The sequence below is a fragment of the Vicia villosa genome, linkage group LG1 (assembly GCF_029867415.1).
Source record: "Vicia villosa cultivar HV-30 ecotype Madison, WI linkage group LG1, Vvil1.0, whole genome shotgun sequence".
Lineage (NCBI taxonomy): Eukaryota > Viridiplantae > Streptophyta > Magnoliopsida > Fabales > Fabaceae > Vicia > Vicia villosa.
The window spans coordinates 74,194,531-74,222,487 of record NC_081180.1 but is presented as its reverse complement, the minus strand read 5'-3'; the positions used below and the strand labels follow the sequence as shown (position 1 = coordinate 74,222,487).

The window sequence follows — 27,957 nt, the reverse complement described above, 5'->3', positions numbered from 1 at the left end:
TGAACGTAGTGTGCTAGCTCTCTTCCATGGAGTATTCTATACAAGTATATCTAATGATTTTATAGTGTCTCGTCTTTATATGACATTAGTGCTAGAAGGAGATTCCCTTAGGCTAACTCATCCGGAGTTACCAAGAGAGGAATAGGCAAGGGGGAACCGTGCCATGGATGTATTACCTATGTCACTGTATTGTTGTGTTTGAAAGAGATATCATTGCTAGAGGAGAGTTTTAGAAAGGCACTTCTGAAAAGGATATTATGGATGTAATATTATCAAAGACAGGATTTGCACTGCAGTATATGAGACATAGGAGGAACATAGACATCAAATAGTTGTATTTCTATTTGTATCTTAATGCAAACATTTTGAAAGTCTATGTTATGAATCATGTTTGGTTTATGCAAATGAGTGATGTGTGAATGACTAATAAAAATTCACTTGTTAGAAATGATATTTGGTTTATGAATGACTTATGATTTATGTTATTCAAAACTATCACTGTAATTTATGCCAACAATATTATCAAATGACATTTAGTTTATGAATGACTTATGATTTATGTTATTCAAAACTACACCGTAATTTATGCTAACAATATTGTCACAGTGGTGCATCTGGAGATTAGGAGATTAGATTTCGAATACATCCACATGTTACCAAATGTACTAGGAAGTGGGTAAAAGATAGTGTCTTAGGGGTTTATCTGGAGATTGGAATCTGAATTCACCCATTTATTATCAAATATACAGAAAAATGTGCCAGACATATTATCACATGGTGTATTAGGAGATTGAAATTCAGATTCACTTTTTTATTTATCAAATATACAAAAATATGTGTAAAACATATTGTTCTAGAGATGTATCAAAAGATTGAAATCTAAGTTCACCCATTTATTGCCAGCAATGACATGGGAATGTGACCAAGAAATCTCACATTCAATTAAAAGACAACGAAGGAAAATTAGTCAAACATTTGAACATAGTTGCAGTGAATCACTACAATTTTGACAAAATTTACGTGTTAAATACTCTTCTTTAAAAATATTTAATATTACAGGTCAAAATTGCATTTTCGTTAGATAAAATATGCTAATCCACTTCCTAAATTTGTTGCATTTAAATGAGTCAAAGAATAAACTCCTTTAGCAATCAATCAGGTAACACATAATTTTTGGATAACATTGCTTTATAACCATTCCAATAGATACTATACTAGTAGTAGTGTCTTTTCTGAGCACCCATTTATATTGGTATTAATAATTTCTAGAAAGTTAGATAAAACCATAAACACATTAAAAATAAACTAGAAATCTAATTAAAAAGCCAACCAACCAACCAAGCAGTGAGTAGGGGGAACAAGAAAAGTACACCAAAACTGTAAACAAAGAGAATAAAGAGAAAATCCTACAGTAAAGTAGCATCAAATCAATTACCACAAATGGCTAAAGATAGGTCTAAATTAATCTTTTCTTTAACACTAGATGTTCTATAGCAGTCTTTAGGAGGTGTTGTCCAGCATGAAATTGCCTCACTGATTTCACTTGCCGAATAACAACCATTACTTGTCTGAGCTGAACCATTTTGCAATGTTAGTGACAATGACAACTCATCTCCTCCTACACTTTCAACTTCTACATGTGCTTTGTCAGTTTTCATAACTCCTTTCATTGACCATGAACCCCTCTTTTTCTCATTCCCATTTCCATTACCAACCTGTCAAAAACAACATACACATACATACATTAGCTTTCTAAAATACACACTTTTTATCGTACATAGGAACCAAAAAATCTAACCACTTTTTTAGGCTGATTAATTCTTTACACGTAGAATATTAATATTTATGTTGACAATTTGTCACTTAATTTCAAACGTGGTTTTCAAAAAACCAACTCCATGGAGAATAATTGAAACCTACAATTAGGGAGGACAAAACCGCATTGTCCGGCAGGACGGACACAATTGAGAATGCAGGTCTAAAACATAAACATTATTCTATTGTTCCATCGACAAAAGGTTACAGCGGAACAGACTTGCAAATACTGCATATTTCAAGTCTAAAAAATTACAAAAATTTATATAAATGTTTGTGTCCGTAAAAGTACGGGGCGGATATTATAGGGTAAAGATCTATAACATTGGTTTGTACTTAAAAAAAAAGAGAACAAAACAAAAAAAGTCTGTCAGATCGGGTCCGTTTTGCCAACAATTAGTAGTATAAACACATCTTTTCAAAACAGTAGAAGAAAAGTGTGACATAAATATATAGAAAACATTCTAAAGGATAAGAGAATGCAAGAGCAGCTGAAAAACCAACAGTTTGGCATTAACGTGGATCCCAAAGTTTAAGGGTATAATAAATATTGGAGAGGCAAAACGTAAGATTAAGATCTTACTGAACAAAAGTGAAAGTGTTAGGAAATGAGTATATACTGCTACTACTATAGATATAGCTATAGATATAGATTATAGCTATAGCACGCAGTGAAATAAAACCTAAAACCAACACAACACTCAAACTTCACCTATGAAAAATAAAAAATACTAATTGACTCACTCACCTGAGAGAAATGAGATTGTGGTTGGTTTGGAGATTTGAAAGAAGTGATGCCAAAATCAAAATGTGGTTGAATCTTTCTCTGCCATCCATAAAACTTTTCTTCATCCTTTATTCCTTTTTTCTTGTGCAGCAGTTCATGGTCATAAAAGCAGTACGGATTTGTTATTGTTACTGCACCACCATCATCATCATCAGCACATATTCTTCTTCTTCTTTCGCTGCATTGCACCAGACTCGTTGTAGAACTTGTCTCGATTCTAGCTCTGATCACAAACAGTAGTACAATATAATCCAAATCAAAAGGAATTTTTTCAAGAAATAAAGTTAAAGTAATTTAGCAGCTCAGAAAAAGTAAAAGATCAACCAAATACCTATAATCCTTTTTGTTTCTCTCCCACTTTTATACCATTTGTGTGTGAAAAGTTTGAAATTATTATTTCAAGGTAAAGAAAAGTAAAGCAAAATAAAGTTACCTTTTAGAGAAGATATTACTGTTGCCAAGGAAGGAATCTGATTCTTCTCTCATGAGTTGTTTTGAACAAGAATGTTCATTCATTTCATCAACACATCCATCATCATGCTCTTCAAAACATTGGTTTCTATGTTGTGAACTTGTCCTACCTGATTAAGAACAATAAAGTACTGTATTATGTATATACCAATAGAAGAAAATTCACAAAGACATAAGACATGAGGTTTTTATATTCTTGTTACACTGTTTTGGCATCAAGTAAATGCAAAAAGAGAGTAATAAATGAGTGTTGAAGTTTTAGATTTCCCGGTTTTGCATAAAGAAAAGTTAGTTTTGGAAGTTCAAATAGTTACCAAGAGAAGAAAGAACAATAGAGTTGCATTGAATGCAGAAACAAAGCATGCACGAAAGAGAGAATATTGACCTTGTTTTCCCATTTCACCTCTCATGCTTCTGTACATCTGAAGATGGCTTTTGACATGTGAAATGGTGAGGCCTTTGACATCCATGAGCTGAAGAACAAGTTTAGGAGTAGCCTCTGCAAATGGAAGAACAGTAAGAAAAATGGATCCAAGAGAGATTTGAAGAAGAAAGAGATGAAGAAAGAAACCTACTATGATGGCCTCCAAGGGTGTGAATGGCGTTAACAAAGCAACGGTGAAGTTCAGGAGTCCATCTCAAACGAGGGACTTTTGATCTTATATACTGTCTCACTGCTCCTCCTACACCTTCTCTTCCACCACAGCTAGAACTCATATTTTTGTTGTTTGTAACAAAAGATATTCTTCCTTAGAAAATGTCTGTCTTTGATTGTATATTTATATAGGTAGAGAGAGAAAGAGAGAGAGAATCCAGCTAGGAGAGAGAGAGGGAATATTGATCAGGGGAGAAAATGAAAAGACGAGAGGAATATGGAAGAGAGGTCTGCAAATTCCTTTAGGACATTGGTGTCAACTGATAATACCTGAACCATCTCATGGTGGTTGCTGTACTGCTTTTCTTTTCTTTGTGTTGCCTATCACAATAAAAACACAAATGCTTAACGTCTCACAAGCAAAGTGTGAATAAGTACAAACTAAAACTTAAACAATTCATTTTACTGGTTATGTATCTAGTTGTCATATTACAATATCTAAATATTTTAAAATAAAATAAAAAATAATATGTATTTTTTATACTACATTAATGATTTACAGGCTAATTTAATTTACCCCAGCTATCATAATTATAAATTTTTATCTCACATTATAAATTATTCTATAATTTTATTACAACATTAATAATATTTTTTAAATATATTTTCAATTATTTATAATTATTATTAATATTATTTTTAAAATTTAAATTTTAGACATTCTCTTTTTAATATAAAATTAACTATGTTTTTTAGTTCTTGTGAGATTTACATAACGTATAATAATTTGAGATGAAAGAAGAATATATTTTATGGACCTAAAACTAATATTATATGTCTCAAAATAAGTGTTATAGCTGACATTTTAACATAGATTAAAAAAATTATAATAAATAGAAAAGAATGATAATTTTACCAAATTATTCTTATTTGTAATATTGGTATATTCTTTTTTATCATTAATCCAATATAAAAGAAACAGTAAATTAAAAATATTAATTAGAGAATATAATTAGAAGATAAAAGATAAATTTGCATTGTAAATTAAAAGCAACATTTATTTTAGAGTAAATTATTTTTAAAAATGTGACATTTATTTTATAACAGAATAAATAGTAAATTTAATATATCTTGAAATCGAATGAATATGACACAATAAAACGAAATGAAGCGGTATATAATCATTTCATTATTTGGATTTACGAATAATAAAAAAACTATAAACTATATTTAAATTATAAACTATAATGTTATGTTGCTTTCATTCAAATTATAAAAAATATTTAAATAATAGAATGATTTGTTTGCACATTATGTTCTTTTCACTTAGTTTTATTATATTTCATCTCCGATCCATTCTAATCTATCAAAAAATTTGAGGGAACTAACATTGAGGCCTAAGTTTGCTAAATAATCAGTACAAGAGTTGTCCTCTCTATAAATATGAGAGATATAGATCTGCCTAGAAACAAAAAAATTTATACAAGAGAACCAAACAACTTTCACTTGCCAAGGGACCAATGCCGGATTGGTGTTCAATGCCGGATTGGTGAACACCTGAACAACAAGGGTTGAATCTGTTTCTATCCACAAACTATGCCAACCTCTCTCCATCGCAACTTCCATAGCCCGAACAACAGCAACAAACTCGGCTAGAAAGGAGGACCTCCAAGGAACCGTGTCAGCCAAAAAAAAATTACCTCTATGATCTCTAAAACGACGCCCACATGCTGCAAGAAGTCCATTATGATTGTACGCACCGTCACAATTACATTTAATCCAGCCAAGAGACGGCGGATGTCAAATGACTTCAACTATGTTGGGAGCTCTAGGCGGTCTAATTTTGATGTTGAAAGCCTTCAAGAGATTTAAATAAAAAATGAAAATATAAGACGTTGCCTTCGATATATGAGCAAAAGAGAGCAGCTGCACACAAACTCTTCTAATGACAAGATTGACGTTCGGTTTAGTGTTGTTGAATCTCTCACTGTTTCTAGCTTCCCATAAACTATGAAACTAGGTTAATAGAGCCTTAAAGTGAAATAGGTTAATAGAAAATAATATTAAAAGATAAATTAATCAATGAAAATATTGAAGTATTTTAAAAGAATATCTATGATTCTCTATTTTTAAAATTTTTGGCATTTTATATTTTTTAAAATTTAATTATTTAAATATTAACACACCACAAAATAGCGAGAAATGCCAAAATAAAGAAAAACTGAAACTATTAGACAAAAAATTGAGGTTAAAAATTAATTTTCAAAAAGCAGATACATTAAAACTTGAAACTATAATCCTAAAATTTTAAATTATGCAAACCTGAAAAAGCAGATACATTAAAACTTGATTTTATTTGATTGTCCACTAATTGATCAAAATCACTTTAAACAATTACATTGATTTAAAAGTTCCGAATAACTATTATATTGCATTTGAATATGATTTTCCATCTTGATTTTGTTTTTAAATTTAAATTCAAACACATCCTTAACAAAACAACATAATAGATTAAAAAAAGACTTTAGAATTAAGCATTAAAAAATACTAAATATTTAGAATTTGTTTGTAGTGAATAGAATTGAAGTGAGAATTGATTGATAATCCCAAAAAGAAAAGGCAAAAAGGAAGGAAGAAGTTTTAAAATAAAAATCACGAGTTGTGATCTGATATTATTGGTACAGAGAGGTTGGAGGAAATGATTACAGCTGCTAGCTAATGCTCTATACTAATGCCATGCCAACAATAACATACTCAACTGCCTCACTTTGACCTTTCTTTCTCTCTCTTCTTTTTCACTTTCTCTCTCTAGGATGGAGTACATTGTAGACTAGTATAGTATGACTTCTGCTACATACGCCAACTTCGTCATCATCACTGTGTAAGAAGACCAACACCACCACCCCTATCTCATTTTCTTCTCTTCTACCATTATTATGGACCATTTTGCCCCTTTTCTGTATGGCCCACACTTTTACCTGTGTGCCAAGTAATGCACTTTTCTTGGTGCTATTTTGGACGTGCATGAGAACTTCTTCTCACCTTACCACTTTTCATTTTCTTAAATTTATTTTAATCCAATTCAAACCCCACCATGTATAAGTAACTAAAAATAATTTTTTATGTTGCGTGTACTTGACTTATTTAAAAATTTATTTGGTAGTTTGCAAACCACATTCAAATTGCAAGATTGTAAATTTGAAAATGTTTTTATTACCATTTTTTTAAAGAGTTTTTGTTGTGACAATATTAAATATGGTAGAAAAAAAAGTCTACAATCTTCAATAAAAGGTGTATGAAACAATGTGAATAAGGAGGAGAGTTGACATATTTTTTTACATAAATGTCAGATATATATTTTATATTAATTAATATTAATATTTTAAAATATTTTATATTAATGACAATTAATATTAAGTTGAATTATTTTATATTAATAACAATTATTATATTCTTTAATATTTAAAATATTATTTTCACATAATTAATGAAAAACTTTTTAAAGAAAATAATAATATATAAATTATGATTTGGTTGCTCAAGATTCTCATTCGTTGTCAAATTCTTACTAAAAAATATGCTAATAAATATTTACTAAAAATATAATAATAAATTTTTACTAAATTATAATAATAAATTTTTATTAAAAAGATTTAGTAATATTTTTTATATCGTTGACAAATATATTAATTTCATCCATAAATCAAATGAATAATGTGATTATTTGATTATCTACTTGAGGGGATTTTTTTGTTGCAATTTTAGAAACTAAACCATTCATGGAATTTTTTATAAATATTGGAACACTATTATATAAAATAAATGATGAATATGCTCTTTAAATTTAAAAAATGACAATTTTTTAATCAATTTTATTTATTTATTTATTCAATTTTTTCAAAAAATTTATTTACTCAGTAACTCAAATTCAACCGACACTTCTGCAAATACATGATACATAAACCTCTCAAATGAAGTAGACAAGTACTTTCTAAAGGTATGACTATAGAAAATAAAAATAGATGAGCTACACTTAAAAAACACACAACTATTTTACAACAACTGTGCAAATTGATGTATCTATGGTTGACATTGCAATTATTTTTATGATCATAAAATAATTAAAATTATTTTATATTATCATACAATTTTGATAATATTTAATTCATACATTACTTATGTATTTATTTTGGATAGCAATATTATATTTTATAATAAATTATATTTATATTCTTTAATTTTTAATGTATATTCTATTAGTATTTATATTGGAAATCATTTAATTCATTTATACTGTACGATTATTTTGTATCAAAAAAGATTTATAATTATTAATTTAATTATATAAACTTCAATTATAATTTTTTCCGTTTATTAAAATAACGGTTTTTTTTAAGTATTTGGACTTTCCCAAACATTAAGATTGTTTGTTCTTTTTGTTTTGGTTTTGGTGGTTTTAAGAAAATATAATTAATATAAATAATTAAAATCTAAATCAAAATTTAATAACAAATTTAGAATTTAAAACTACTAATTAATATAATTGATTAAGATTTATTTAATTGTTCATATTTAGCGGCGTTGGAGAAAGATTTCTCGCAGACAAAGTTGGGATTTGTCCAATCAACGCTTGACTATGGCAATCACCCAAACAAGATATCGGTGAAATCAGACATATTGCCACATACAAATACTTGGAGCAGAATTATTATTTATAACAAAGTTATTGGATCAAGATCCTTTAGTGATCTTGACTTTTTGTTAGCAGTTTAGTGTTTGCATCAACAAGGAGAATTATCATATGATAGTTCGTTGTAGTCAAAATGTTGTAATCAAACTTATCGAAATAATGGAATATGGTTTTTAACACTATTGAAAAGTGGGGCGAGAAATGCAAGGATGATAGTGGAACCACTATTTATCGTTGTGTATCTTTCTTCTTCCCTTACCTCTTTTAATTTCTTGTATTCATTACCATGCTATTGCATTATTACATCTTTGCATTGATTGGATACCACATAAGTTAGACTTTGCTTATAGAGATTCAATGTATAAGCTTAGATATGTGGTGTATTAATCGCATTGAAGTATCATGACTTCAATTGTGTCTTGTTAGAATCTATGAGCTAAGTGTTTTGAAATAGCTTTATTTAAGATAGCTACTTGAATAGTCTTGTGATTGGCTTAATTTTGAAGCAATCAACTGCATAAAGAATATCATGTAACATTTCATGTGGATTAATCCATTAAGATACTTCCAATATCTTTTTTTTTGTGTTTTGCTTATGCGTTTCTTAAAATCTCTTCTTTAGTAGATGGGATCTAAAATCTTTGTTGAAATTGTCTAATTGGAAAAAGGTTTATTCAACCTCTCTCGTAGACCTTTTGATGTCTATATTCTCACCCAAAATTTTATACACATTGAAGGAAAGATGCATATTCCTAACCGCGGTGAGTGCATAAAGTGAATATGCCCATGTTACGGTAAGACATTAAAAGAGTATACATTAAGTTGTAACAAACAAGTTAAAATAAGGACTTAGTTTGTTTTCTAGAAGGTGAAGCTTCCAAACTAAGACAATGACTTAGGGACATTGTGTGATGATTATTGGCACCCTATTTGTTACGTTGAAGCCCTTAGTAAGCAACTGAGATAATACATGTACCATTAATATGATCAGACCAATCAAAGATGTCTTCGATGTGAGTGTTAAAACTTACATTATTTGTAATCTTTGTGATAATTTTATAAGAATTTGAATGTAAAAATGGTTGACGTAAGGTGGTCTGGTTGAGAAAAAAAATCATTGTTAGAGCAAGATTATGGATGTGAACATAAGTATTAAAAGAAACAAGGGGACCAGAGGAGGTCCAATGACTAAACCAAAAAGATAATGAACTAGATTTTGCCTCTAATAAAAAATATTTAAGCATATTTTCAGCTTTAACCATGTAATTCCAAGTGAAAAAACTTACATCGGTGAATTGTGAAAGAACGTGAGCACTAGATTCAACCTCAAATCAAAATCTTTGAGCATATTTTTAGCTTTGACCATGGAATTTCCTAGTGGTTGGGGTCAAACCAGTTTCTCGCTTTATTTTCCCCAATTCTTCTTTCGAATCCATCCACAATACATGCCTTGGTTCCAAATGTAGTCTCTTGATGGGTCACTGAGCCATCAATTTATATTGGTCAAGTGAATTCCATACACGACCATATGTGTTATGGAGAAAAATATAGTGGATGCACAACTTCTGGATTCATAAAGAAGGGTTTATTCCCCTCAACATTAGAATGGGATTCTGATGAAACACTCCGTAAACAACAATTTGAGGGGCCAAAAAAAGAAAGTTGGTTCATTTTACTTGTATAACATGGAGATAAGGAGAATTCATCAGTAAGCTTGTCTTCGGTTTGAAATGAGAATATATGATTTGGGATCTATATAATTTAGTTATACATAAGCATTGTATCAAGCATACATAAACAAAACAGACATAAACAATATGTTAACTTGTGGTTCTAGACTATTCTGGGACCACTAATTAACTTGTTTAAGGTGTTTATCCCTTCTTCTTCTCCCAACTCTTGGATCCTTCAACGAAATTCTTGATTCTTTTCTAGACATCATCTAACAAGACAATGACTTACAAGGGTTTCCTTTACTTCATCTTTCCTTTTCTATTTGTCTATTAGGGTTTCTTCCATCCTTTAACCAATAATTATCCACTCCTTATATTTTGAGTCAATATTTCCATGATGGAGTTTAAGGGATGTCAGGAAGAAGGACACAGAAGCCTCCAGGTTTGCTTCCACGGTAGCTAAAACGTCTTCATTAGAGTGATATCTCATCTTTAGGTGGACTGTTGAAGATAGGGCCAAAGGCTAGCCAACATTGAATGACTCATTATGTATTTATATACGAGTTTGTAGTCGATTACCCAAAATTGAGTCTTAGTTGTTTTCTCGGCATCCTTCTAAAAGATATAATCAATTTGATGTACCCAATGGCTTCATTGATCCATTTAATCGCTAGACGTCATTCCCTCTGTAAGCAGTGTGGCTATATCTCATCAACTATAAAATTTCCAAGAGGTTGGAATAGGTTATGCCACACAAACTTCACTGCCAACCAAAATCATATGCATGTCATAATTGGTTATAACAACCCTTTTTAACAAAGGGATCTAAAAGTTTGATATTCCATTAACTAGTTTGTTATCGTACAAAGAGATGGGCGATCGACCCTTTTCTGGATAACTCTTTTGACTACCTCTTATCCTACAACATAGTTTCTATTAACTTTACTTTTGTCGAGTTACAATAGGCTCCCACCAAATGGGAATACCCTCATTAAACTAAATTCGACGTAGCTAGCATGGTTTTCTCTAGGAATATTTCATTTAGCCGATCACTTCTTCCATCTACTTCCGCCATTCCCCTTGATTTGTCATGATGTTAATAAAGAGTGCCTTCCATATATGTTGTGGCTCTTCCTTAATGTTTAATAGAACGTGTAAGCATAGGGGAATTTTGATAGCCATTCCTCTCTACGCGCTCTCATATTCTAACCTTTTCTCCTTGGATCTGAACTAATTCTAGGGGGATTTCGATAGCCTTTCCTTTCTTATTAAATCTTCCATAATATATTTTAATTTAACACTTTCCTATATGCAATGAATATGGTCTCAGTGTAAGCAACAATATCGAGATTTGTCCACTCCAGGACATTCTCATAGGGTTTTTGTTTTTCAATTTCTCTCCACAAAACTCTACATTGATGCATTCTTGCATCATAAACTGCCTCAAAACATTAAATTGAGTGTAATCTATGTATTTGGATGAGGGTGCCCTTTGTCCTTTTTGTTGGTTCGGGAATCCTTTTCAACATTGCATCTGTTCTTGGTTCCCTGCTTGATTTTTTTATTTCTCCTTCTACTTGTATGTGCTTTCCTAACCATGTTCCATGGATTTCCTTATTGATATATAATTTCCCCCTTATTGTATATACTTCTCAGCCCTCTTCATCAAAAATTGATGGTTTTAGAGGCCCTAATTCCCATACACATTGCAAACTTGGACCTCGATTGGAGTTTGAGACTTATAAGGTATTTATTCATCTTCTCGTAAGCGTTTGACTAGTATTTATTCTCCATGGAAACTCTCAATGTAGGATCGCAATTGCTCACCTTTCCCCTGTATAATAGACCACCGACTCTCTAGAGACTTAAGTTATCTTTGAGATGCTATAATATACGTGGAAAACACCTATGGAGTTTTTTTTGCAAAAATTAATCGACTTGTTTCTCAAGTCTCTAAACCAAGTCATGATCGACACTTTTATAATAAGGAAGAACAATTTTCATATTCAGGTCCTTTTCTCCTTGGATATTCAAAATAACGTTGAAAACTTACACATGTTCTTCGGGATCAGTTGTTTTGTCATGGTACCCATTCCTAATAGTTTTTGGAGTTATCGCATGATGTGGGTATTAACTGATTCTCCTGATGAAGGAGTTTCAAAAAAATTCAATCTCTTCAGAATTGACAAAGGATGATAAATGAGAAGCTCTTTAAAAACTTGACCCTAGTGCCTTATTTAGTCGTTTTCTCGCACCGACCTTTATGGAGAATGCCTTGTAGGCCATTGTGATTTGGGTATATACCTTAGGTAACCCAACACTCTTATATACCAAGAAGAATCATCAATGTGGTTTGTGATTACGTTTTCCTAAAGCTTTGAAGGATTGAAATGATTATAATTTGGACTTTTTGCTTCTCAAAACAGTTCATTCCATAAATCTTATGATATAACTTGTTTGTTGACTATTTCGATTTAGTTCCTCAATAAGGTGTTTGTTTCGTTGTTTGTTTTGTCATTTGATGTTTGGTCCCTCAAAGGGGAAGAGGGTCATGATATTATCGATTGCTCTTTTCTTGGAGTGGTTTTATGTTTGCCTCCATCGGTATTTGAAGTTTGTTGTTCAGAGAAAGGGAAAAAGTGCTTCGATCATCAGAGGAGACTGGATATGATTTCTTGGGTCAGATGATGCATTAGGTTGTTCCTCCTCCTGGTGGGGGTTTCTTTTCATGATTTATCTATCCACGGACTATGGGCGGTTGGAGTTACAATTTTATCTTCTTCCTCGATTTTTCCATTTCTAACGTTGGAGTAATTAGTTTGAATGCTATTTTTTGTTTCCATATGTGGGGTCAATGTTTCTTCCGGTAAGTAAGCAGATCTTGATGATGGACATGGTCAGATGTTGATAGTATCAGACTTGAAGATCTCTCATGTCGGACTATTATGAATTAATGTCGGTGATACCTGTAAATTCTCCTACACCCAAGTCAGTGTTTGTCAGATATGATAAGTATAAAGTTTTAAGAAATTTTTTAGTGTACCTTGATTTAACATTTGTGGTCACTTATATAAGGTTTTTGCTAGGGTTTATAAAGACAAATAACCCTTGATCAAACCATCACTGTCCAGACAAACAGATGGTAGAATATAATTTGTTATGTTATCAAACAATCTTGCTTCAATCATTTTTCTTTGATAAGATCATAAGGTGCTTATTTAGGGTTGGTCCCTACTTATTCGCTTGGTCCTAGAACATTCTTGTAAACAATTATGAGAATGATATTTCATCCCTTGACGTTATTATAAAATACCATCATAAATATTTTAGTTTTAATGAACTTCTAAATCTTGAGCCTCTTCCATCTTTGGGTCGAGATTCTGATTTGGATTGAATAGGAAAAACTATTATTTTAAAAATTCAAAATAGAAACAAGTTCAAACAATATAGAGACCATAAGAACCTCAATCAAATTTTTTAAAAATAAATAAAATTATACTAACATATAAATTGACGAGACCCAGCAATTAAATAAACAAGACAATAAATTGTAACGACAGATAAGAAGAACTTTAATTGTTGAGAATGACTATTAAATTCTTTAATACCATATTAAAAAAAGAAAATAATAAAAAGAGAAAAGTGAAAGTAGAGTTACTATTCAAAAATACCAACTTGAACTATCAAGTGGCGGTTCTAATCCAATATACCTATATAGTAACGTGTTCATTCTTTAATGTGCTTATAACTTTGGCCATATGATCCAAATCTAGTCTAGAATAAGACTAATTCATACGGGGAAGGGGTTAAAATCTCATTCTCTATTAATATTATTATAGAATTCTGATGAAAATAAGAGGAATATTGTATCACATCGGTTTGTCCTATAAGAGGCAAATATTAAAAATACCTTATGAGTTCATGACTAGACATTTCTGTTAAAGTCCAAGTGGAACCTTTCTTGTCATAAGAGGAAAAACCCAGGTCAACTATTTGGATTTGCAATACAATTTTTATTAACATGGCAAAACAAGAAAATCAAATGGGAAATATAGTAATTTTATAATACGAAAATTCCCATGAGAGATGAACGGCTAAGATTGTTGGAAGAATGTTTACGTTAACGTGATAAATTCTGTATATGGGAATTTCAACTCTGAACTGTTGTCAATCTATCTATCTACTATCATTCAATACCTGAGACGTGCTATCAAAATCAATCAATCAACTTTCTTTCTTCATTTATTGATTCTTGATAGGAGTAGTATTATTTATTCTTGATATACTTTTAGAATTACAGCTGTTTAATGATTATTTATTTATTATTATTAGGGTCCTGCTAACCAGTGCCCCGGGGGCATAAGGAGTATTAAATGAGCATTATAAGGAGTATTAAATGAGCATTAGTTATATTTTTATCCTTATAAAAAAATGATAATTAAATATATCTAATTATTATGTTGACTCAAATTAAATTATTCATTCAATTTCTCTTTTATATGCAACATAATTTATACACGTGAAAATAAATGAATTTAGGGTTCAAATATTGAATTATCATTTCAATGAGAATTTCATTTACTAAAAACAAAATAAGCAAAATTAAAATTCATAAAAAATTAACAATAAAATATTGCAAAAACAAAAAATAATAACTAAAAAACACATAAAAATTCATATTCAATTTAAATATTCAAATATTTTGATAAATTAAAAAATATATATAAAGAAATCCACTGTATATGTTTTAAACTAAAAATGAAAACAAATAGTAGTATTTTTTGAAAATAAAAATTACTAGGCAATGAAAATAAAATATGCAGAAACAGTAACTAACAATAAATAAAAATTGAATGTAATAATTGTAAACGTATCAACTTTTTTTTTATGGTTTAGAAAATTTAAATCTTTTGTCTTAAATAATACAATTAATAAAGTTTTTTTTAAAGATTATTAATGAATCCAAAAGTTAATTAATGATCCTTAACGAGTGCCCCCGGGGCACTCATTAGCATTGCCCTTAGGGTCCTGCTAACCAGTGCCCCGGGGGCACTGGATAAGAAGTATTAAATGAGCATTATAAAGAGTATTAAATGAGCATTAGTTATATTTTTATCCTTATAAAAAAATGATAATTAAATATATCTAATTATTATGTTGACTCAAATTAAATTATTCATTCAATTTCTCTTTTATATGCAACATAATTTATACACGTGGAAATAAATGAATTTAGGGTTCAAATATTGAATTATCATTTCAATGAGAATTTCATTTACTAAAAACAAAATAAGCAAAATTAAAATTCATAAAAAATTAACAATAAAATATTGCAAAAACAAAAAATAATAACTAAAAAACACATAAAAATTCATATTCAATTTAAATATTCAAATATTTTGATAAATTAAAAAATATATATAAAGAAATCCACTGTATATGTTTTAAACTAAAAATGAAAACAAATAGTAGTATTTTTTGAAAATAAAAATTACTAGGCAATGAAAATAAAATATGCAGAAACAGTAACTAACAATAAATAAAAATTGAATGTAATAATTGTAAACGTATCAACTTTTTTTTTATGGTTTAGAAAATTTAAATCTTTTGTCTTAAATAATACAATTAATAAAGTTTTTTTTAAAGATTATTAATGAATCCAAAAGTTAATTAATGATCCTTAACGAGTGCCCCCGGGGCACTCATTAGCATTGCCCTTAGGGTCCTGCTAACCAGTGCCCCGGGGGCACTGGATAAGAAGTATTAAATGAGCATTATAAAGAGTATTAAATGAGCATTAGTTATATTTTTATCCTTATAAAAAAATGATAATTAAATATATCTAATTATTATGTTGACTCAAATTAAATTATTCATTCAATTTCTCTTTTATATGCAACATAATTTATACACGTGGAAATAAATGAATTTAGGGTTCAAATATTGAATTATCATTTCAATGAGAATTTCATTTACTAAAAACAAAATAAGCAAAATTAAAATTCATAAAAAATTAACAATAAAATATTGCAAAAACAAAAAATAATAACTAAAAAACACATAAAAATTCATATTCAATTTAAATATTCAAATATTTTGATAAATTAAAAAATATATATAAAGAAATCCACTGTATATGTTTTAAACTAAAAATGAAAACAAATAGTAGTATTTTTTGAAAATAAAAATTACTAGGCAATGAAAATAAAATATGCAGAAACAGTAACTAACAATAAATAAAAATTGAATGTAATAATTGTAAACGTATCAACTTTTTTTTTATGGTTTAGAAAATTTAAATCTTTTGTCTTAAATAATACAATTAATAAAGTTTTTTTTAAAGATTATTAATGAATCCAAAAGTTAATTAATGATCCTTAACGAGTGCCCCCGGGGCACTCATTAGCATTGCCCTTATTATTATTATAAAATGTTGAGATTTTATTTTGGATATGTTGAAATTGATTTATTAATTATACATTTAATAATAAATATTATAATTATAATAACATTTTAACGTAAAAGTAAATAAATTGGCATGTATACATAAATAATTTTAGAATCTAAATCCACTACACATTTATTTATGAAAGACATCACGATTCAGGAATATCTAGATCACTATGAATAGTCGATCTCCTATATATAAATTCTTCTTTCTTTTCTTTTTTGAATGAAAGGTTTTTACATTTATCTTCTCTTATTTCTTTCCTATCAAATTTTATTTATTTTATGCCTTTATGCATCTATCATCTCTCTCACTTGTCATCCCTCCCTGTTAGTATCTCACATCTCTCTTCTTTTTCCAATGTATAACTCTTTGAGTACATGCTCTTCTCCTATTTAAGATTTCTAAATCTCTTTAATAAGTCATGTCAATAATTTGTAAGTTAAATTTTATTGGATTTAAATTCTCTCTTGTGTCCTCTTTGTTGATGCCCTTTCTTTTATTTAAGAGCATTTTCAATGGTACAACTCATTTTTGGGTTTTTTTTAGGACTTATTAAGCCACATCATTTTAAAGCAATTCACTTAATTTTCACTCAAATGGTACAATTCTAAAGAACCCATATTGGGTTCCACAATTTTATTTTATATATTAATATTAAATTTTATTTGGTTGAAATAATAATTTAAATTATTTAAATTTAAATTAATATAAAATAAATATAATTAAAATTAAACATAAAATTTAAAATGATAATTAAAATTAATCTCAAATACAATACATGACATGTAATTAAAAACAATAAAAATAAATAACATTATACAATTACTCAAATTTAAATTTCTTCATCCTCGTGTCCAAAACATTTTCAAATATGTTCGACTAAATCTCCTTGAAGTTGGTGATGAACTTGTTTTTCACGAAGACTTGCTTTTCTTTGTAGTCTTGTTGCAATATTCGGATGAAGACCGTTAAATGTTTCACTCGTTGAGTTGTTGTTACCTCCATTATCATAAGATTAATCAAAATCACATCCATATGTGTGTCGTTCGTCTTCGACAATTATGTTGTGCAATATGATGCAAGCATATATGGTATGCTTGAGGTTTCTATGTGCCAAGCACGCACTGGACCACATATTATTGCAAATCGAGATTGAAGCACTCCAAATGCCCGTTCCACATCCTTTCTAGCTAATTCTTGATGTTGTGCAAATAGTTTTCTCTTTTCTCCCTACGGCATTGAAATGAATGTAGCCCACTCAAGATATATATCATCCGCTAAATGATATCCCATATTATATGGAGTTCCATTGATTGTATATTGCACAGTAGCAACACGTCATTCCAAAATATCGTTAAACACATTGGATTGGTTAAGCACATTAATGTCATTGTTTGAACCTGCAATACCAAAAAATGCATGTCAAATCCATAAGTCTTGTGATGCCACCGCTTCAAGCATGATCGTGGGTTTACCATGATCACCTCGACAAAACTGTCCTTTCCATGCAATATGATAATTCTTCCATTCCCAATGCATACAATTAATGGAACCTAGCATGCCTGGAAATCCATGTGACTCCCCCATTTGTAAAAGATGCTCAACATCATTGTTATTAGGCCTTTTCAAATACTCGGCCCGAAATACCTCGTTCACGCCCCTTACAAATCTCTCTAAGCACTCAATTGTAGTGCTTTCACCAATTCGAACATATTCGTCTACAATGTCAGTGGAAGATCCATATGCCAACATACTAATAGCAGAAGTACACTTCTGCAATGGTGAAAGACCCATTTTACCAGTTGCATCGACCCTCATTTGAAAATATTCATCATGATTTCCAAGGGTTTCTACAATTCGAAGAAACAAATGCCTATGCACTCTGAACCTTCTGCGGAATTGGGGATCCGTGTACACTGGATTTTCTGAGAAGTAGTTGTTAAATAGTCGTATATTCCCTTCTTCACGATTCTGATCTATCAATGATCTTCTTTTTCGCCTTGATGAACTTCCAGATTGACGTTCCTTCTCGAGCATTGACAACAATAGTTCTTCATCTGTGTTGTCCATAAGTTCTTCTTCAATCACCTCCCAAAAAAGTTTGTCGAGGTTGTTTGAATTGTTTGAATCCATTCAAGTGAGAGAAAAGTGATAGAAAAATGATAGAAGAATGAGAGACGAGTGGTAGAAAAAATGATAGAAGAATGAGAGATGGTGGTAGAAAAGTGAGAAAAGAATGAAAGTATATATAAGGCTAGTTTGAATAACGGCTAGTTTGAATAACTGCTAGTTTAAATAATGGCTAGTTTGAATAATATTTAAATATAATAAATACTAGAACATTGCATCTTATTACAATAGTTGTTGATACATAACAAGTACTACATAATTTTTAAATATTATAAATACTAGAACATTGCATCTTATTACAATAGGTGTTGATACTACATAATATTAAAATATAATAAATACCAGAACATTGCATATTATTACCATCCATATTTTTCTTTTAGGTTATTACAACGTTTTTCATGAAATTCACGTTGACTATCGTTCATCTTAGAAGTGTCTGACATTATGAATTGCATTGCTTCAAACTCCATCTTTTCCTTAACTAATTTGTTTTTCTCCTCCTTAAGTTGTGCTTCAAACTCAATCTTTTCCTTGACTAATTTGTTTTCTTCCTCCTTAAGTCGTGCTAGGTTTTCCATTACTTCCATTCTTTTATTAATTGTATCAGAAATAACACAAGAAGGAGGTTCAGTTGCATTTGCATTTTCCTTTGTCTTACCTTTTCGTTTTGCCGCCTTTTGTCCCATTGGACGCTCCATTGGAGATGATGAGTTAAACTCATAACTTGAAGGTATTTTTGAGTTTGGCGATGCTGTGTATGTACTGTTAGTAGAATTCTTTGTTCTCTTTGAAGAATTTTCGGTGGATGCTCTCATCCATTTAGGTTCATCTTTTAAAAGCCGCCATGCATACTCAAGATTGAATGACACACCTTCATCTTGTTCAAAAAAAGCATGTGCATTGACTAAGATATCTTTCTCTGATGCCCGACTTTTTTTTCACGAACAGCTTGTTTGTAACACCCAACAAATTTTTGAACAAGGCCATTTATTCGATGCCATCGAGATTTTAATTGGCCTTGTAGCTTTTCTCGTGACTGTCCACGATATTGGTTATAATTATCGGTGATTCTTAACCAAAAGCTATCGACTTTTTGATCAACTCCCACTATTGGATTCTTTGAAATATTGAGCCATGATTGCATAAGAAGTGTATCCTCTTCCCTTGTGAATACCTCTCGAGGTTTTTTTTAACAGAACGTCTTTGTTCTTTTTCAATTGTAATATTTTCAATACCAACTTGAGTTTAAAATTGTGGAACTTGGCGTTCAGACATAAACCCATTTGGTGTTTCGGGTTCATGATGAGAAAAATCCATCCCATGAGTATTTATCTGTGGTCTAAAATAAATATTTGGGTTGTTTGGTGACTGAAAAAATACGGTAGAGTTTGTTGGCGGTGAGGGAAATTGAGAATTTTGAGGATTAGAATTTTGCTGATTGCGCATGAGATAGAACATAGTTTGTTGAAAATTATATTGATTAGGGTCCATTTGACCTTAACAATAATAATTTGAACTAAGAAGATGAAAAATTTGGTAAAACATATGATCAATTGAAGGCTAATAAGATGAAATTGTGAGAGAAAAATTTAAAATACTAGTATGAGTAAGGAATAAATTTGTGAGATAAAATTTGACTAACATTTGCTTCTATTTATAACCAAATAAATTATTAAAATTAAAAAAATTAAAAAAGGCAAAAGAGCCGTTGCAACAGAGTTTCCAAATTATGTTATTATTTTATTTAAAATTACCGTTGCTTTGCATTTGAACGTTGGCATGCATGACAAAACTTTAATTTTGTAACTTACTTCCGACTGACATACGAAACGACAATTGATTGTCGTTGGAGATGGCCTAAGCCATTTATTAATGTTGTCTCTCTCTCTCTTGAAACCAACTTTATTTTATTTTATTGATTTATATTGATTCTGGACCATTAGATCAAGCAGTAGGGGACTAGCTACAGACATTGGCACCAGATGATCAATTTCCAATTTTATTGTATGTATCTCTTTCATCAAGTCTTTCATCTTATTGCATCTTAAGAATTACTTCCTCTATCACACAATAATAATTAATCATTTCACGCAAATTAAAAAAATATATACAATTAAAAAATAGATTTGTTAAACTAAATCAATATGATTCAAATATAGGTTAATATGATTCAAATATAGGTTAATATGATTTGAAGCATATAGTATAAATTTTGTAATGTGACATTTATGTATAAATAAAGTTATTCAAATTAGTAACGTGACATTTATGTATACATAAGGTGATTCTAATCACCAACATATGTGATTCGAATTAAGTTACATGTATATTTTTTTCACATGTTAAATTTATATTATGTTAAAAAAAACTGAGTGTTAAATTTAAATCACTCTTTATTTTAAGAAAGCTTAACGCCTAATTTGATTAATTTGAATCATGATTAAGATTACTTGAATTTCATGTTTTAGATTATATTAAAATAATTGAATGTTTATTTAAATTAGTCTATTTATTTTAAGAAAAGTTTAACACCTAATCTAGTTGATTCAAATTATAATTAGAATTTGTACATCAAAATTATTTGAATAATGCATCATTAGAATTCAAATCATGTTGCCTTGTTTCAGGACAACTAGAGATTAGCATACGCAATTTAAATCATATAATCACGTGATTTAAATCACTGCATAAATCGTTGGGAAAATAATATATATAGAGAAAAAAGAAGAACACAATAACAACACAAGAACATAACACAAGAACATAACGTCAGTCTATTTATTTTAAGAAAAGTTTAACACCTAATCTAGTTGATTCAAATTATAATTAGAATTTGTACATCAAAATTATTTGAATAATACATCATTAGAATTCAAATCATGCTGCCTCAGGACAACTAGAGACTAGCATACGCAATTCAAATCATATAATCACGTGATTTAAATCACTGCATAAATCGTTGGGAAAATAATATATATAGAGAAAAAAGAAGAACACAATAACAATACAAGAGCATAACGTGAAAACTCTAAAATTGAGAAAAAAACTATAGTCGTTGTCAATAGACAACCAGAGAATAACACTATGTGAAAATTGTTACAACACATAATATACCTTAAATTAACCCAGACACCCCCCCCCCCCCAATACACCCACACAAAATAAATATTTCACTACATCTCACAACACTCTAATACAAGAGCTTAAGAGAACAAAGAAAGTCAAATACAAGCTTAAAGTGTTTTTTGACGGGTGCATCTTGAAACGAAGAACTTTAATCCTATATATAGTCTCGGACTCCCTTTTTCTTCACAAAACTAAGCAATGTGGGACTTCTTCAACGTGTATATTTTCAACCAAACCCAACAATCTTCACGTTGATTGAAAATAATACATTAACTTTCATTGTCTTCACCGACAATCATACTCTACCATAAAGAGTATAGTCACTTGAAATTACACTACTCCAAGAATTTTCACAATGTCGTCACCGACAATCATAATTTTAAAAACTATCATACTCTCTTATGAAAATATATTTCACTTGAAGATAAACCACTTCAAGAATTTTACATTGTCATCACAGACAATCATATACTTTATCATGAAGAATAAATCTCATTTGAAGTTAAACCACTCCAAGAATTTCACATGTCAAAAACTAGGTCGAAAACTTATGGTATAACTTCCTTGTTGGCATGAAGCTCTTCAACCACCAACGTAATCTTCCACCTTGTATAATCTTGATTGTATCAGCACATCTTTGACTTGAACTTTCCACAAGTCAAAAATTCTTCCATCAATTTTCTCTTGCCTAAACTGTACAGTGAAACTTATGACTGCAGCTCAATAACTCTTTCACAATACCATCCTTCTTTTATGATGTAGAATATAGACAAAGCTGCAACCATAGAGCATATTCAGAACTTCTATCCCTGAATCGAACCAAAAGCTTTGATACCAGTTGTTGGAAAAATAACAAACATAGAGAAAAAAGAGGAACACAATAACAACACAAGAACATAACGTGGAAACTCCAGAATCGGAGAAAAAACCACGGTCGTTGTCAATAGATAAACAAATAATAACACTATGTGAAAATTTTTACAACACATAATATACCCTCAACTAACTCAGGCCCCTAGTACACCTACACTGTCGCGCGCGGAAATGGCACCACCCTGCAAAAGGGGTACCAGGGTTTCCAAGGGGTTTCTTTTAGTTATAGAAGAAACGCGTAACACGAACTTTTAATCTATCCTACGAGAAGGAAGGAGGAAAAGATCTTAATAAACCATAGGTTGGTAGGTGTGGGGAGCACCTGAGAGAGATCAAAGGATCAGGAGATTGGTTATATCGAGGAAAGGTATTAGCACCCTAAGTATCTATAGTACTCTACGGGAGCCCTTATGTATTTTTATCTGTGGTTTGCTTGTGCTTACTGTTTACTGGGAAAGTTTCTCCTTTGTGAAAGGAGAGAGAGAATTGATTGAAAAGACAGGGAACCTAACTAGGTTTTTGGTTTTGTTTGCTCGCAAAGATTCTTGCGAACCTCATGCCTACATATCCCTAGAGGAAGTCAGAGCAACTGTAGTTCGGGAAACAAGTAGACAAATGTGATTGAATTTGTGTCTTGTTTAAAGCTCAAGATTGAAGCTGAAAGGTTGATCTCTAATGAGGGAAAGAGACAAGTCGTCATCCTAACAGAGAGATATCTCACCTATTCCACCACAAACATTTGAAATGTAGCAGAAAATGTTCTTTTCATAATAAGAGAGGGACCTTACTTGAATGACGGGAGTATGCCAGTTACAATCTCTTAAATGAAAGAACTGTTTTTCAACTATTCGGGAGGGATAATAACCTGGATTAAAATCAACAGAGTGTTCCTCTTACATCACCTAAATGGGAAAATGATTTGATAATGTTTGTATTTTTGAATGTGGTGTAATAGAAGAAATGTCTCTTCCATTGAGAAGAATCATGTTTCACCTCTGGAGAGAAGATTTGAATTTTTGATTGTCTTGTAGAAGGCCCAAGATTGAGGCTTTAAAAGTGAAGTTTGAAACTGACTCTATTGAGGATTACTTGCTGAGTTTTTATTTGACTGAAGAGTTTTATCTGTTATGTACTAAGCCCAGAATTGAGGCTAACTCAGAGGGGAATGGAATTTCTGAGTGATGATTTATTTATGTCTTGTACAAAGCGCAAGAGTGAGACTGGCTAAGCTGGGACACAACTGTGGAAATGGTTTATTTATGTCTTGTACAAAGCCCAAGATTGAGGTTGACTCTGAGAGGAAACACTTTACCGAGTTTGAATTATTTTTGTCTTGTACAAAATGCAAGACTGAGGCCGACTCACTGAGGAAAAAGTTCTGAAAGGTGAACTTTTGGAGTTTTGAGACTGTGAATGACTATATTTTTGTCTCGTACAAAGCTCGAGATTGAGACTGACTCCACTGGGGATGATTGGGATATTGAGAGTTGAGACTTTCCATATCTCTTTCTCTAAAGGGGAAAGACTCAATACAGGGATTGAGTGAACACTTGAATGATTGTGATTGGGTGTTCTAAGAATTAAATTTTCACGTGTTGGCTAAAGGTAACTATGTCACGTCCTATGCTTTTAGGAAGCCTGAGGGTCCTTGTATAAAAGCTCAAGAGAAAGCTGAGGGAAAACTTCTTAGAAGCTTGTGAGTCCTTGTATTTTGAGCCCAAGAGGAGGCTAATCGAGGGTCCTTGTTATAGCACAAGAGAAAACTATGTTAGTTTTCCTGATTTGGCTCTAAGCAAAAGGGTAAGAGGTTTCACCGGGAAATAATCCTCTTCAGGTGGATGTGCCTTATTGTTTGATCTAAGGATTTTAAGAGGTTTCACCAAGAATAATTCCTCTTTGGGGATGAAAAACTGTGTTGTCTAATTAGGAGAGGCTTCACTAGGAAGTAATCCTCAATCCTGGTCATAGTCCTATATATATATATATATATATATATATATATATATATATATATATATATATATATATATATACACACACACATGTGTTTTTCTTAGGGTTTCTCTGATAGAGGTCTAAGCAGGGTATATATATAATTTATATTTGACAAGTATATCACAAGTATAACATGTATATACAGTGAATATGATGACAGATATAACAGGTATAACAAATATGATGAAATATGACAGTTATAACAAGTATACAGTGAATAAATGATGAACATTTATTTGATTATGAATGAATGCAGATAATTATTTTTTGATGTTTTTTAGTGGTTTATGAATTATGAATTATGAAAGGAAAAGAAATGTGTTTGGTCTTACACTCTGATCGAGGCACAAGAAAACTGAAATTGAAAAGGTGTTGGGTCTTACACTCTGATAGAGGCCCAGGAATACTGTTTATGAAAAAAAAGATGAAAGATGTTTGGGACTTACAACTCAAGGAGAAGCCCAGAAATGTTGAATTGAAAACAGATGATTGTTTTTGAAAGTTTTCTAAAACAGTTAAAGATTTTGTTGAAAACTGAAAATTCTAGTAACTCACACGCGATGTCTTACTGGATGTTATGAGATCCACAATAACACGGAATAATACTTTAAGACAGAAAAGCATAAAATAATAAAGAACACAGAGAATTGTTTACCCAGTTCGATGTACAACAACACCTACTATGGGGGCTACCAAGCCAGGGGGAAATCCAATATAAGCAATATTAATTCAGAGCTAAACTCCGCCGTTTACAACTCCTCACTTAAGACCTACCCAATACAATTCCAATCTATTCCTAGACCTGAGTATCTCCACTCACTCCCCCTCAATCACAGCAGTGATTACAAACAGACTTTAATCAAAAGAGAAGACACACTTCAAAAACACACCTTGATCTTGCTTAAAAGCTTCAATCAAGAGGCACACACTCGTGCTTAAAAGCTTTGAGTGACAAAATACAAAAACAACCTATTCCAATACAATCATCAAAAAACAATTGCTTGGAGTACAAGGGACTAAACACACAGACATAAAACTATGGTTCTTCATAATTAAAAATCTCTGCGTTCCAAATTAGGATTGCAGTCTTTTTATATGCAGATCTTAGGCCTCGAGCATTCCAAGAAACAAATTAGGGTTAACCAAGTTAACCTAATTCACACGTCATCAGAGCTGTTACAGAATATGCTGTATACAAAATCTTCAAGGAGAAATATTCAGCACACAATTAAATGTTTCCTAAATTGTAGATTGAGAGAAATCAGGAAACATAATAGTAAAACATAACAGCTCCTACTGTCAAACATGGATGTCATGACATCGGTCATGACATTCACTAAAAAAACCTGTATTAGCTTAAACATATGCAACCTGCATAACACCATATAAAGCATGCCATGACATTTGTCAAGACATTAAACACCCAGACATGTTTTACCACAAATGCAGCCAACTTAAAAACATCTACAATCTCCCCCTTTGCCAACTTTTTGGCTAAAACATCCTGTCACACCACATCAGAGAAACACTTGCAGCAGAAAACACACAACCACACACAATCAGAGCTAATAGAGTACAACATACCACACAAACATGCAATCACTACTAGTACCATCAACATGCATACATGAACCACATCTACTGCTACTTCTACACCAAAAATCAAAGCACATAACATGGCTATACTACCACTACAACCATACCACATGAACAACTGTCAAGTATAACAGAAATAAAATTCTATACTACACACAATCAAACAGATCAACACAAAATAAGCTATTAGAATTGTTGATCACACACACTCTTGTTGTTCTGGGGTGACATTACTACTCCCCCTGTTTGGCCAGAAAAGTTGCCAAAGCAAACTAAATATGCAAAGAAGTACAGACCAGAATAAAATCCATAAAGAAAAACAAAAACATCAAAAAAACATCACCACCACCAGCTGTCTTTATTCTTCAGATTCAGACCCACCAGAGTTGTCTGCATCACTTTCTTCATCTGAGCTATCAGCTGGACTGGTATTTCCTTCTTCAACTTCTTGCTCAGAGTCTGTTCCCTCTTCCCGTTCATCTTGTGCTTCTATCCATGCAGCACCTGCAAAATCCTCATTACCATCCTTCTCTAGAGTGCCGATCATCTTCTCAAGGATATCTTCCTTGCCTCCAGCTCTTTGCAAGTCTCTTTCAACATTGCTATGACTTCAACTTTACTGGATGATGATCCACTCTTGGATGTCTCATCCGATGTCATAACAATGTCTGGGACATGTGTTCCCTGAAACAATTTATAATGGAAAGACAGAGCACTTTCCCTTTTGCAAATAGAATTAGTTTTACCCAAGATGCCAGGGTGCTGGTTTAAGATGATGTCACATATGAGTGAAGGAAATGCTATAGGGCCTTTTACTCTATAGCTACAAGCATGCTTCATGGTCTGCTAAAAAATGTAGGTACCATAGTCAAACTTTGCTTTTGTACCAACAGCATAGATAAATCTTCCAAGAACAGTTGAGACAGTAGACTTGTGATTTGTTGGCACCTAATTAGCAGCCCCAATTTTATGCAGCATTGCATACTTCATGCTTAGTATACTGGCAGATAATTTTCCTTTCAAAGGACAACTTTTGACTTGGTTTGTAGTGATAACTTGGCATACCTTGTTATTAGAGACTTCAAGCTCAGGTTGAGCTTCATCAGATCTTCCCAAGAGGTTGTTTATCACAGTGGAAGAGATGTCAAGCAGAAGGCCTTCCCTCACGAGTCACCCCAACAAAGGTTCTAGTAAGAGGCTCCTTCCATACATGGTTGATGACAAGAATAATGTGATGTCTACCCCGACTCTATTAGGAGAATCCTAAACTTCAACTTGAAATGTAATGAGAAGAGTAATTGCGATCGAACAGATGAGGAGCCCTATATGCATAATGCTTCTCAAAGGCTTCCAGACATCAACAACCATATGCATGGGAAAAAATCTAAGCATTTTCTTCATCGAGAGCATCATGTTATAATCATTTTTCTTATTTGCAAACCAAATAACTCTTAAAAGACAAGGAAATAATGGTCTTCCACACAACATTAGGAAAAAGATGAAGTTTCCCACATTACTTACCCAAGGTAACCTTTCTATATTCTTTCAAAGCGGCTTCCACTAACAAGCTAGTCTCGATGAACTGTTTTTTCCTGCTTCTTTGGAGTCACTCCCAATACAACAACGTTGTCAACATGAAATGACTATGGTGCCAAAACTTGGAGAACTTATCCGAATATTGATAAATGACACATCCATCATACTTGATGCAAATCCTCTTATCCTATTTTGGAGGAAGCACCTCTCAGTCTA

At 31.3% G+C, this 27,957-nt stretch overlaps 3 protein-coding genes across 3 annotated transcripts; all 3 read right to left on the bottom strand.

Annotated features, from left to right (window-relative positions):
- Positions 1-1,080: 1,080 nt before the first annotated feature.
- Positions 1,081-4,072, bottom strand: LOC131609645 (putative Myb family transcription factor At1g14600). Its single transcript, XM_058881411.1, has 5 exons — positions 3,649-4,072; positions 3,459-3,572; positions 3,036-3,183; positions 2,564-2,825; positions 1,081-1,715 (listed from the first exon to the last, which is right to left on the bottom strand). Exons 1-5 carry the CDS (start codon positions 3,788-3,790, stop codon positions 1,428-1,430), a joined length of 954 nt encoding a protein of 317 aa, XP_058737394.1. The 5' UTR covers positions 3,791-4,072; the 3' UTR covers positions 1,081-1,427.
- A 13,832-nt stretch (positions 4,073-17,904) lies between these two features.
- On the bottom strand, positions 17,905-18,615 carry LOC131645954 (uncharacterized). Its single transcript, XM_058916144.1, has one exon. It carries the CDS (start codon positions 18,613-18,615, stop codon positions 17,905-17,907), a length of 711 nt encoding a protein of 236 aa, XP_058772127.1.
- Positions 18,616-18,971: 356 nt separating this feature from the next.
- On the bottom strand, positions 18,972-26,752 carry LOC131645942 (uncharacterized). The gene is made up of 2 exons (XM_058916132.1): positions 26,587-26,752; positions 18,972-19,492 (listed from the first exon to the last, which is right to left on the bottom strand). The coding sequence occupies exons 1-2, from the start codon at positions 26,750-26,752 to the stop codon at positions 18,972-18,974; spliced, it is 687 nt and encodes a 228-aa protein (XP_058772115.1).
- Between the last annotated feature and the right edge of the window lie 1,205 nt (positions 26,753-27,957).